The 13,066-nt window shown below is 43.9% G+C and overlaps 1 protein-coding gene across 1 annotated transcript in view; it reads left to right on the top strand.

Moving 5' to 3' along the window:
* Positions 1-13,066, top strand: part of LOC124775607 — a 237,383-nt gene that overhangs the window by 91,625 nt on the left and 132,692 nt on the right. Inside the window, exon 7 of the mRNA XM_047250436.1 lies at positions 5,525-5,613. Coding sequence (XP_047106392.1) covers positions 5,525-5,613 — 89 coding nt within the window. The remainder of the gene's footprint in view (positions 1-5,524; positions 5,614-13,066) is intronic.

The following is a 13,066-nucleotide window of genomic DNA, read 5'->3' as shown; positions in this document are numbered from 1 at the left end:
TGGCCTACGTTTACGGGGATGCAAGTGACATTCCAGTTGTTGATTATGTTATAATCGATGGAACAATAAATAGCGACTATTGTACAAGCCTTCTTGGTAACCAGATGAAGAAGTTGGGGACGAGGGGACTGGATTGCAGTTCCGCACCATCACCTGACAAATAAAAGTTGTAACCGCGGTGCCGCGCGGGATTAGCCGAGCGAGCTAAGGCGCTGGAGTCATGATCTGTGCGGCTGGTCCCGGCGGAGGATCGAGTCCTCCCTCGGGCATTGGTGTGTGTGTTTGTCCTTAGGATAATTTAGGTTACGTAGTGTGTAAGCTTAGGGACTGATGACCTTAGCAGTTAAGTCCCATAAGATTTCACACACATTTGAACATTTTTTTGTACCCACGGTATATCAAAATAGTTGTGCGACCGGGTTGATAATTTTATAGGTAACAGAGCCAGCAAACCGTCTTATAGAGGAGAGTCAGCCACAACGTAAGTGCTTTCCAGTACTTTTCAAGGAATTATGACACTAACTTCGCTGTTCACGGTATGTACCATGTTAACGACCTGGCAGGTATGATATATAGTAAAAAGTGAGGAAACTGTCTCGTAACGCAGCTAGTACTGGAGGTGACAAGGACGTGATGCAATGAGAAGCAGATGTACATCAACGTGAATGAATGCAAGCAGACGAAACGATCTGACATAGTTTTACTAAACAATGGGCGGTCAGCCACTGGAATCAATCACAACCGCCAGTTATCTAGGAGTGCTGGTTGGTTCAAATGGCTCTGAGCACTAAGGGGCTTAACATCTGAGGTCATCAGTCCCCTAGAACTTAGAACTACTTAAACCTAACTAACCTTAGGACATCACACACATCCATGCCCGAGGCAGGATTCGAACCTGCGACCGTAGCGGTCGCACGGTTCCAGACTGTAGCGCCTAGAACCGCTCGGCCACTCCAGCCGGCAAGAGTGCTGGGATAGAGCGACAAGTTGGAGTGAGAACATAAGATTATTAATAAAACCTTCTGTTGTTATGAGCCGTGTTTGTCGGTCCGGGAATCTTACCGTGTTGGGTCACTGGAAATGTCACAAATTTATTCATTCAAAGCGAGTGCCACTGAAATGCCAAAAGAACTGTTGAGGAAGACGTTACAGCCGGCCGGAGTGGCCGAGCGGTTCTAGACGCTACAGTCTGGAACCGCGCGACCGCTACGGTCGCAGGTTCGAATCCTGCCTCGGGCATGGATGTGTGTGATGTCCTTAGGTTAGTTAGATTTAAGTCGTTCTAAGTTCTAGGGGACTGATGACCTCAGAAGTTAAGTCCCATACTGCTCAGAGTCATTTGAACCATTTGAGGAAGACGTTACTAAGTAACGCCCCTAGCTTCTCAAAATTCCTCCCTCAAAAACGTATTTCACAAAATGACTTCAGTACAAAAGCTAGATTTGTTCACATAGAGAGCGGGAGCAATAACCTTTCTTCCCGTGAACAGTCCGCAGAGAGACAGATGGAGGGGATACGATTCTGCTGTGCCAAGCACTCTGCAGACAGGCACCGAACGGCGGCTTCAGCAGCGGTAATGCATATGTTGGTGCAGAAGAAAAGAGAGAAAGTTAATCATGTTTCATTAGGAACCTGTCCACGTTGATGTTTTAGAAATGGAAAAACAAAGACATTTTAAACACAACTGGATGGGACTTGAAGCCAGTTCACCAGATTTGGTACTCTTAGAACTTCCACCTACATTATCTCTAAGGAAATTGATGTTTGGGAACATGATATTTTGCAGAGCTTGCAGAGCTGTGCTTCAGGATGGAATGTATTTACTGTGTAAACCAATTGTAACGAAGCGAAAGAGGACTACTTGATAAGTACACCATCTCCTCAAAAAATCCGGTCACACATTACTAGGTGGTGTGTCCATACTTCGCCTTCATGACAGCTTGAACGCTGCTGGGAACACTTTCGATGATGTGTCAGAATGATTCTGGAGAAATTGCAGCTCACGTTTCTTCAAGAGCTGAAACCAGAGAATATTGGGCGCTGGGATCTGGAGCGAAGAATACTTTGTACCTCATTCCGAAGGTGTTTCGTTGGGATAAGGTCGGGACTCCAGGACGGCCAGTCCATTTCAGGAGAGTTACTGTTCACAAACCTTTGCTTCACAGATACTGCTTTATGACAGTGTGCATCCGCATGCTGCTATAATCATCGTGTCCGAACTGTCCCTTTACTGTATGCAGTACACAGTACTGTGAATATGTTTATACAGTCATACTCATAAATTAAGGATAATGCAGATACATGGTGGGTGAAACAATGCTCAGGTGGACGGTTTGTGGGTTGATGACGTTATGAGGGGTAGTATCCTAGGGCGACTGGAGGCTGATCAAACACAGCAGGTCGTAGCACGGGCCCTCCGTGTGCCACAAAGTGTGATCTCAATATTATGGCAACGATTCCAGCAGACAGGAAATGTGTCCAGGCGCTACAGTACGGGACGTCCACAGTGTGCAACACCTCAAGAAGACCGATATCTCACCATCAGTGCCCGCAGACGGCCACGAAGTACTGTAGGTAGCCTTGCTCTGGACCTTACCGCAGCCACTGGAACAGTTGTCTCTAGACACACAGTCTACAGACGACTGAACAGACATGCTTTATTCGCCCGGATACCTGAAAGGTGCATTCCACTGACCCCTGGTCAGGAGAGCCCGTAAAACTTGGTGTCAAGAACACAGTACATGGTCATTGGAACAGTGGTCCAAGGTTATGTTCACAGACGAGTCCAAGTACAGTCTGAACAGTGATTCTCGCCGAGTTTTCATCTGGCGTGAACCAGGAACAAGATACCAACTCATTAATGTCCTTGAAAGGTACCTGTATGGAGATCATGGTTTGATGGTGTATGGTGGGATTATGATTGGTTCACGTACACCCCTGTATGTCTTTTACAGAGGAACTGTAGCAGGTCAGGTGTATAGGGACGTTATTTTGCACCAGTATGTCCACCTTTTCAGGGGTGCAGTGGGCCCCACGTTCCTCCTGATGGATGATAACGCACGGCCCCACTGAGCTGCATCGTGGAGGAGTACCTTGAAACAGAAGATATCAGGCGAAAGGAGTGGCCTGCCTGTTCTGCAGACGTAAACCCCATAGAGCACGTCTAGGATGCTCTCGGTCAACGTATCGCTGCACGTCTTCAAACCCCTACGACACTTCAGGAGCTCCGACAGGCACTGGTGCAAGAATGGAAGGCTATACCCCAGCAGCTGCTCGACCACCTGATCCAGAGTATGCCAACCCGTTGTGCGCCCCGTGTACGTGTGCATGGTGATCACATCCCATATTGGTGTCGGTGTACATGTGCAAGAAACAGTGGCATTTTGGAGCACATGTGTTTTGGGACGGTTTTCTCAACTTATCACCAATACCGTGGACTTACAGATCTGTGTCGTGTTTTACATATGTACCTATGCTGTTAGCGCCAGTTTTGTGTAGTGCCACGTTGTGTGGCACCACATTCTGCAATTATCCTCAATTTATGAGCATGAGTGTATATTTCCACATTTAGCATTTTCTTAAGAGTGATAAAATGATCACACCGGTACCACGGGAAGCATCTCCACCTCCAACGTCCTTCACTGTTGGTACTACACATTATAGCAGGTAAACTTCTCCAGGTATTCGCCTAATCCACACCTTCCCATCGGGTTACCACAGGGTATAATGTGATTCATCACTCCAAATCAAACGTTTTCAGTCGTCCACTGTCCAGTGGCTTCGCTGTTTATACTTACCTCAAGCGTCTCTCAGCGTTGACTGCACACATGCGCGGTTTATGGGGAACTGCTCGAGCATTGTATCCCATAGTTTTCAATTCCCTGTGTATATTCACTGTGCTAGCTGAACTGCTGGTAGCACTCCAGAACTCACCATTGATTATTTCCGCTGATTTCGTGCGAATTTTTTTTACAGCCAGTCGCCGGTATTCTCCACGTTCTATGTCTGTCAGTACATGAGGTGGGCCTGTTGTTAGTTTAGCTGTAGTTGTTCCCGCACAATCAGACTACCAACAGTTGAGATGGGCAGCCTGTAGAAGGAATGAAACATTCTTGTAGTAATAATTCAAAAGCCAAGATCGCTTAAATACTGTTTACTGGATAACCGGTTTCAACTCAAGGTGCTATCATCGGATGTGTGAAGACATGACAGGTTTGAGTGAGGGCTTACATGAGTTACACTATATACATTACTATTAGTACAGTACCACATATCTGAATGTAGATTAACATTTATAGCCCATTTGGATAACGATACATGAGGCAGACCAGCTAATATAAAATTCATCGTCACAAAAAATAAAGAACAACTGCTCTCGTGGTCACTCTCTCCCATAATATATGTAAAACGGCAGCCACAGGATAAAACTATTTGGTACATGACCGCTGCTCGACTGACAACGGTCGGCATCACACTACCCTATTCCGCGCAGGTATACCTGTGCATACACTTACTGTACATACTATACATAGTGCATAATAACGGTAAATTATAATAGTAGGTTTGTAAGGCGCTAATATGGATAATGCCTTTGCTCCAGATGTTTTTACTCTGTAATTAATGTACTTTATAGTATGTATAGTATGCACAGTATGTATAGCATGTACAGTAAGTTATGCGAAAGTGTTCTTTGCATGGGTATTCTTTTAGCAGTAACAGTAAAGTGGTAAAGTAATAGTAATGAGTGGTTATACCGTGGGACTGTGTGTGCACTGCTGGGACAGCGCTATCTAGTGGCCGGTTGTGAACCACTAAAATCGCAGCAGGTATACCTGCGCGGAATAGGGTAGTGTGATGCCGACCGTTGTTAGTCGAGCAGCGGTCATGTACCGAATAGTTTTATCTTGTGGCTGCCGTTTTACATATCTGATGGAAAAGAATGACCACGAGAGAAGTTGTTCTTTATTTTTTGTGACAATGAATTTTATATCAGCTGGTCTGCCTCATGTATCGTTATATCCAAATGGTTTATAAAAGTTATGCTCATTCAGGTATGTGGTACTGTACTAATAGTAAGCCCTCACTCAAACCTGTCATGTTATATCTTCACAGACCCTATGATGGCACCTTTAGTGTGTTGAAACCAGTTATCCAGTAAACAGTATTTAAGCGATCTTGGCTTTTGAATTATTTCTACAACACTGTGATCGCCCCACTACGCACTGTGTGTTCACTGTGAAATATTCTTGTTGGATCTGTTACTCAGGTGGGTAGTGTACTTTCGGAGCCACTGAGATCTTCAGACTGACAACTCCCCCTGCATCTCATTCTGACGGGACCACATCTAGTGGCCCCCTTTACGTGGGGGTGTCCGAATACTTTGGTCGTGTAGTGTAAGCGCATTTCAACGTAAGCAGGCCAAGTCTTTCAGTGCCAGGCTGAGAGCCATCCACCTCGGCCTGTTGCGCGCCCTCTGTCAGGATGCGAGCCCCTCCCCACTCGTCTCACGGCTGTCTGTCGGCAGGTGTGTTCGCGGCGCGGGACGAGCAGCTGGCGGGCGGCGACTACCGGACCGTGCTGCGGCTGCTGGACGCCGCAAACCCAGACGTTTACGTGAGTACCGCCATGCCGCTGCCCGGTAGTCGTGCACACCCTCTTCCATTACTCACACTGTGTCACTTTCACAATCATTTTAATGCACTGATCTCCGAGAGCTAAGCATAGACGGGAAAAAGCAGGGGAAGAGGAGTGCTATAACTGTAAATGACCCTCGAGATTTCCTCACAAACAAGAACTGTGCCATCAATACCGAAAGGCAAACTATCACGTCAGTAATGCTTACTGAATACGTTACGGTGAACAGGACAGTAAAATAAATATATATCTGGTTTCTGTCTCTTTCGAACACGTCCGAAAGAACAGACACCATTTCGATCGTGCAAGATTAAAGACATTTGCGGCCAGTAGGCATTCATTTATATTAAAGGCGCAAGTTCAAGATTTGTGCTATACTGGGATTCGAAATGGGCCTAGCCGGCCTTATGGCCGAGCGGTTCTAGGCGCTTCAGTCTGGAACCACGCGACTGCTACGGTCGCAGGTTCGAAACCTGCCTCGGGCATGGATGTGTGTGATGTCCTTAGGTTAGTTAGGTTAAGTAGTTCTAAGTCTAGGGGACTGATGACCTCAGATGTTAAGTCCGATAGTGCTAAGAGCCATTTGAACCTTTTGAAATGGGCCTAATGCTTAGTACACAGTGGGTTGCTGCAATCATTCGAATGTCCGAAAGAACAGACAGCGCGTTTATAATTAAGGTGATTAGATTTGATTAGATTAGTACTTGTTCCATAGATCATGAATACGACACTTCGTAATGATATGGAACGTGTCAGGTTAATAAAAGGTGTCTATACAAGATATTACATTAGACAAAATATTACATGACACTCAATTTTTTGAATTTTTTTATTTTTTTAACGATCGTTTCAGTGCAGACGCACATGCTCGAACTCTTACGAGAATCGGTGAGATTCCGCGAGTAATGAGGCTAATGAGCAGGGGCACTACATCAGCAGTGTGTTGTATAAGTTGAGAATCCTGGTCTGATGGGATGCATGCTAGAGTAGTGCGTGCATTTGTAGTGACCCCTGCGTCTCGATAGCATTGTGCTCAGCGCATCTGCGTAGTATGAAGGAGATCTGAGTTCGAATGCGGTCTGACACATATTTTCAACTCGCCCCGTTGATATAAATCAACACTCACTGGCAGCTAATATCTATAATTACTTTATGTCTTGAATTATATTTATTTTATTTTTATTTGTTTGTCAGGTTCCGTGGGACTGTGTGTCCCAGTGCTACTGCATACTTTGAAAAAGTTCCGAGAAGGGGATCTCATTTCATCGCGGAATAGGCGCGACAGTGTCACGGATATGATAAACGAGCTGCCGTAGCAGTCTTTAAAGCAGAGACGTTCTTCTCTGTGTTAGGATGTTTCCACAAGGTCTGAACCACCAATTTTCTCCTCCGAAAGAGTATACGAATAAAATACATTACAGAGGAAAGTTCTCACTAGTGTACAGGATAGAAGGGCAAGGAAACCTTGAAACTCAGATTTGAAGACCTGGAGGTTACCAAAGATATTTTTCAGTTCTGCTGGAATCGTGCAGAATATGAAACGTGCAGAACAGTGTACACTTTGCTGTACTAACTTTAGGAAGTGATATGTGAGTTTAATCAGTTTTACGTCTAGTGCTCACTGAATGAATATTGCAGTTTTCCAAATTGATTCAGTATTGTCAACACTAATTGGTTCAAATGGTTCTGAGCACTATGGGACTTAACTTCTAAGGTCATCAGTCCCCTAGAACTTAGAACTACTTAATCCTAACCAACCTAAGGACATCACACACATCCATGCCCGAGGCAGGATTCGAACCTGTGATCGTAGCGGTCGCGCGGTTCCAGACTGCAGCGCCTAGAACCGCTCGTTCACTCCGGCCGGCTCAAACTAACTCCCGTGATAGAGTACATGTAGAGGGATGGGGAAGGCAGAATTCCGAGGCACATTAAGAACGTCCGACACGAAGTTTGTGAACTGACGCCGCGGATCAGCCTGAACACCCTTTTGTGGTGTAACAGTATTCATGATTGAAAAGCGTCCACCGGGCGTGATCCCTGGACGTAACACTTCTTATGTTCTGTTTTCCGCAGTACCTTGCGTGCCAATCATGTATGCCTTAAGTGTGACTTACATAGTTTATCGCTTCCTCTGTGTTCTGATAGTTTTTGAACATAGATCTTTGTATGTGCGATTTTTCCCATGTATAGCGGATGCAGGGGCTAGTTGGCATAGGGTTTGGTTTTTGATTTTTCTATCTTTTTATGCAACACTTGGACAGATTCTGGCGATTGCTTCCGATTGCTTAACTTTTTAACTACAAAATCATGTTGCTTCCATTAAGTAAATACGTATTTAGATAGCCACAAAAACACTTTTCCTGGAATCTTGCAACTGTGCCAGCTAAACGAAGGTGAGTGGTTCGTAGGGATACCACTAGGAGTGAGTTGGTTTAAACTGATGTGGACTGGGATATTTCGACATAACACGGGTATTTTTGAGAAAAAACATTTTAACTCTGTGTAACTTCTTTCTGAAAGGATAAATTTCTAAGAAATAACACTTGAACAAAAGTAATTTCTGCCTAAATTTATAAATAACAATATGAACTAAAGACCATGAACAGGCAATGAATTCTTCAAGAAAATATAATTTCTGTTTATTATTATAGCTACCCGTACTTTATGAAATAGAATTAGTTCAATATTTTAAATCAACCATGGATTTTGGAGTTGAGCACTCGTTTATTCGAACAAGTGGATTCAATTTTCGACATTTTTCTTTTGTTGTACGAAACTGAAACATCCTTATCTGGCCATTTCCAGTTTTCCCGTTTTCATCAGTGACGGTCACGCGTATCTCGTTGCCATCGGTGTCGAAATCTTCGCAGGGTACTGGCGGGTACTGTAGTTAAAAAAAATTCATTGAAATGTATTCAGGGCGATCAGAAGGTCCTTGAGATTGTGCGGTATTCGTTGTTCGTCTTATTCTATGTGACCTGTTGGTATTTTTTGAGGTTTTCTAAGGTTCGTGGCAAGTGTCGAATGAGAATCTTCACAGTCGTCTTAGTAGGAGGTCGAGGGTGAAAGCTCTTCGCCACGGAGAGGTTCTTCAGCCTCTGAACCATTGTTAAGGAAGGCTGAGCTGTCGTCATTTTCGACATAGTTAATGTCCCACACCCTGTCATCTGAATCCGTACAACAAAATTCGATCTGTCCTTTTGACGTCCTTGGGACGTGTTTCACATTTGCAAAGACCGTAATTCTCAGGACTAAGTTTTGTAATTTCGTAAAAAAACTGCAGCACTAAAAAGTGACTTACATAATTTAAAATGGTATACGAAAACATATTAAATTTCTATTACAGGGTTGGCTAGAGACGTCAGTGTGAAATCTTTACTAAGGTATAATACTCTTCCTTATCACTACTAGTCGTTTACATTTCCGTTCCACTCGCGAATGGACCAAAGGAAAAACCACTTACTATATGTCTCCGTTCCAGTCCTAATTTCTGTTCTCATCGTGATCCTTAGGCGAAATGTATGTTGGCGCCAACAGACTTGTCCTGCAGTCAGCTGCAAACGCCTGTTCTCTAAATTTCCTCAATACAGTTTCGCGGAGAGAACGTCTTCCTTCCAGGGATTCCCGTTTGAGTTCACGGAGCATCTCCATAATATTCGAATGTTGATCGAACCTGCCGGAAACAAATCTAGCAACATGTCTCTTTAATGCTACGATGTCTTCCTTTAATCAAGAATGTGTCGCATTACTGTTCTGTATGCGTTCTCCGTTATAAAGAGGTTACACTTTCCTAAAATTCTCGCAATAAACCGAAATCGACCATTCGTCTTCCCTTCTACCTACGTGCTCGTTCCATTTCACATGGCTTTGCAACCTTACGCCTGGATATTTAATCGAAGTGACTGTGTCAAGCAGCAGATCACTAATACTGTATCCGAACATTACAGGGTTGTCAACTAGAGATTTTGTTAAAGTCATTTTGTATCCGTCTACAGACACTCAACGACACTTCCCATATACCACAGCGCCATCAGCAAACAGTCGCAGATTGCTGCTCACCCTATCCTTCACATCATTTACGTATAAGGAGCGATCGAAAGTTTCCGATCGAAAGCCATACAATTCTGAATCGCTATGCCAGTCAGGCAAAATAGCCGTGAACATTGAGGCAATCATCCTACCGACGCGCAAGGTTGAAGACATCTGTTTGGTAAAACACCGGTCCTGCTGCGTGAAGAAGTCCGTACTTGCCTGTTGTACATCTTCTTCGACCCTTCACGACTTTTTTGAAGGGACCGAAGGTGTGATAATCGCATGGGCAATCAGAATTATAGGGCGGGTGCACGAATGTCTCGCACATGAGTTGGCATAACTTCTGCATTAAGACATTTCTACACAGGAACGTGTGTTATCATGAAGCAGCAGCCCCCGTTGATGCGAACCATTTTGGTATTCGACAGATATGCTGCGCTATGTATGTTCTTTATTATCCAGTGGATGTCTAACGGTGTTGCCTACATGTCAGTGCTTATATAGCCGCATTGAGTCGTGCTACGCTGCAGCAACACCCTCAAACCGAAACTTTTTTTCGGTCCTTAGATAAAAAGAACAAGAGCGTTCATATTTCCCTGGGTTACTCCTGACAATACCGTTGTGCCTGATGAACACTCACCATCTAGGACAACGGACTGGGTTCTGCTAATAAAATAGTCTTCGAGCCACTAACATCTCTGGGTACATATTCCTTATGACCAGACATTCGTTATCAGCCCGCAGTGGGGCTCCGTGTCAAACGCTTTCAAGAAATCTCGTTTGAAGAGCACGTCACATTCATCACAATCGTATTGAGGAATAGCACATCAAGTAGTCAAACAAGTGCTTCGTGTGTTTGCAGTATCTCGTCAGCAACGTTGTGAATATTCAGGTGTCCACAACTGACAGCATCGCTGCACTATAGACGTGTCACGTCGTACAACTGTGGCGGTTTTCTGGAACAACTGTCCCACCACTCGGAAGGTCGCATTTTGACCTTTCTCAAATTCTCTCAACTGTCTGTAGGAAGCGCGAGTGCTTGCTCCACACGTTTGCGCCACAATGAGCCTTACGGCCACGCGCATTCCTTGTTAAAAGGCAGACTCCGAAGGCGCTCTGATGGCTACGCAACTACACCATCTACTGGTGGATGGCGTGGAAGCCATTATAAGAACATGCACTATCCTCCAGGTGGCATCTGCTGTGATCAGATCAAAATCTGCATTTTATTTGCAAGAATTTTAATTTTTTTTCGTGGTCTATACAGAAGGGCAGTATTGCATAACACAGTAGAAAATAAAAGATGAGTTACACCAGCAGGTCAACAATTCAAATCTATAAAGAACCACGTTTTCATACTTCCTGGTGGTCCCCAGATAACACTCATCGTAATGGCTGAAACTGGCTGCTGCCGACCATAGTTGGTACAGCGCTGCGTTGTAGTGGCTGGCTTGGTATGAGGTGCTGTCGATTCGAATTCACTACCTGTGCCAGCGGGATTGAATCGTATGCCGTCACCTATAGAAGAACTTCCTGTTACAAATAGGACATGATTCAAAAGTAAATAAAAACAATTCATTTGACCAACAGCGTGTCAGTCATGTTTGCACTTTGTCGGCAGCAGTAGACAGTTTATTAGCAAAGCATACAACACGGAATGACAAAGAGAACCATTTTCTCTGGGGTAGGACCTCCGAAACTCTGATGCCGGTCATAAACACAACATTGTCGGCAAAGTATCGAACTTGCAGAAAGTGTCATACGAAGGCATTGACGACGGAGTCGAGGTACAGGAGCGTTTGCACTAATAACATAATAGACCAAGGAATGCCGTTCTAAAACAACACTCATGTATCACCTTAACTGCACAACGAAATCTAACGTCTATATGACAATAGCCTGCAGCTCTTAACGCTGCCTAAGGAGTTGTACAGTCCCCCTCCCAAACCTGAGACCCGGAGCAGACAGTAGATGTATACTGCGAATGTTAACCAGTCCCGTTCATATCTATATAGAGGTAATCTCGTTTATTGAGGGTTCTGAGTTATCGAGGCAAGTCACAAATGGGAATTGTTCATCGCAGATAAATCCCGCTTCAATTTCCACAATGACAGCAGGCGTACATTCGTCTGGAGGGAAAGTGGTAGCCGATAGGTTAATTCAAAATTCGTTAAACTCACTGATTAATGATGGTGGGGTCCTGGCCAGAGAAGTATAGTTGAGAATCGAGGGTGTATTGAACTGAGAAGCGATTTTTGGTATACATTTCCTGTTCCTGATTCATGATGGCCATCTGGCAGGCGATTTTTTTACGGGTTCTAAGACTGACTTCCACGAGGACAAGCAGTGGCCGACTAACTGAAACACGCGTATGAATACTGGCAAGGAAGGTCAACGAGAGTGGGAGTACAAGAGATTGTATTCTCCGTGACCTCAAAATGCCCTCTAAGATTGTTAGTACTCTTTAGTACTATACAGAAGACAAATACATTCATAAATGATGCAATAACGTGAGAATCCGAAAAGTAGATTTAACTCATTTTAAATCCTGACATGTACTTTGAAGTATTATCACATTCGGAATTATTCTATCCTTATTCACTTGTGTATCTCGGTGTTTGTGACAACGAAGTTCAAAAACTTTTGTCTCATGAAACAACACTGTTAACCACAATTAAAGGATCACTTTTTAGAAACCCCGTGATTGACTCCCATTGCAACGCAGAAGTTTGCTATTCGGCTCAGAGCTGCCTACAATTTTCCTCCTTAACATTGAAAAAAGCGTGCCGTCCTGTGTTGCCACACTCGGGTTCAGTGATGCTTCAAACAGCAAGGTGTCGCTACATGGGAAAAAAGGTCAGACACCAGAAGTTCATGTAAAGTGTAAGCAGTGTTAATGATGACAGTTTGTTCAAGACCCGATCTCAAACCCATCAACTTATCGGTATCATTTCGTTAACTTGACAAAAAACGTGAAGACCTCTAAAGCGAATAGGAAGCGAAATGAAACTTCATGAGTGCTGTTACTTCCTTGATTTAAAAAAATGGAATCACACTGTAGAAAATGATGCAACCAGCCTGAAGTTTTTTGAGATGCTTTTATTGTACCGTTACTAGTTTCGGGCCTGAGAACACAGTCGCACGGTAGCACTGATTTCTTTGCAAGTTTTACATTTGTGTCCAAAAATATAACAAAGTTTTTGTGACTGAATAAATTACAATAGATTTCACGTTTGCGTCCTAAAATATAACAAAGTTTTTATGATCACATAGTTTTACACACTTTTACATTTATACATGCTCTATACAATGTGTTTACTTCGTGAAAATCTCTCCTTTACGTATTATAAGACAAAGATTTGGATTTATTTTACAATCCAAGCTGAGCAGCGAACTG

The sequence above is a fragment of the Schistocerca piceifrons genome, chromosome 2 (assembly GCF_021461385.2).
Source record: "Schistocerca piceifrons isolate TAMUIC-IGC-003096 chromosome 2, iqSchPice1.1, whole genome shotgun sequence".
Lineage (NCBI taxonomy): Eukaryota > Metazoa > Arthropoda > Insecta > Orthoptera > Acrididae > Schistocerca > Schistocerca piceifrons.
The sequence above is the reverse complement of the archived record's forward strand: the minus strand, read 5'-3'. Positions and strand labels throughout refer to the sequence as shown.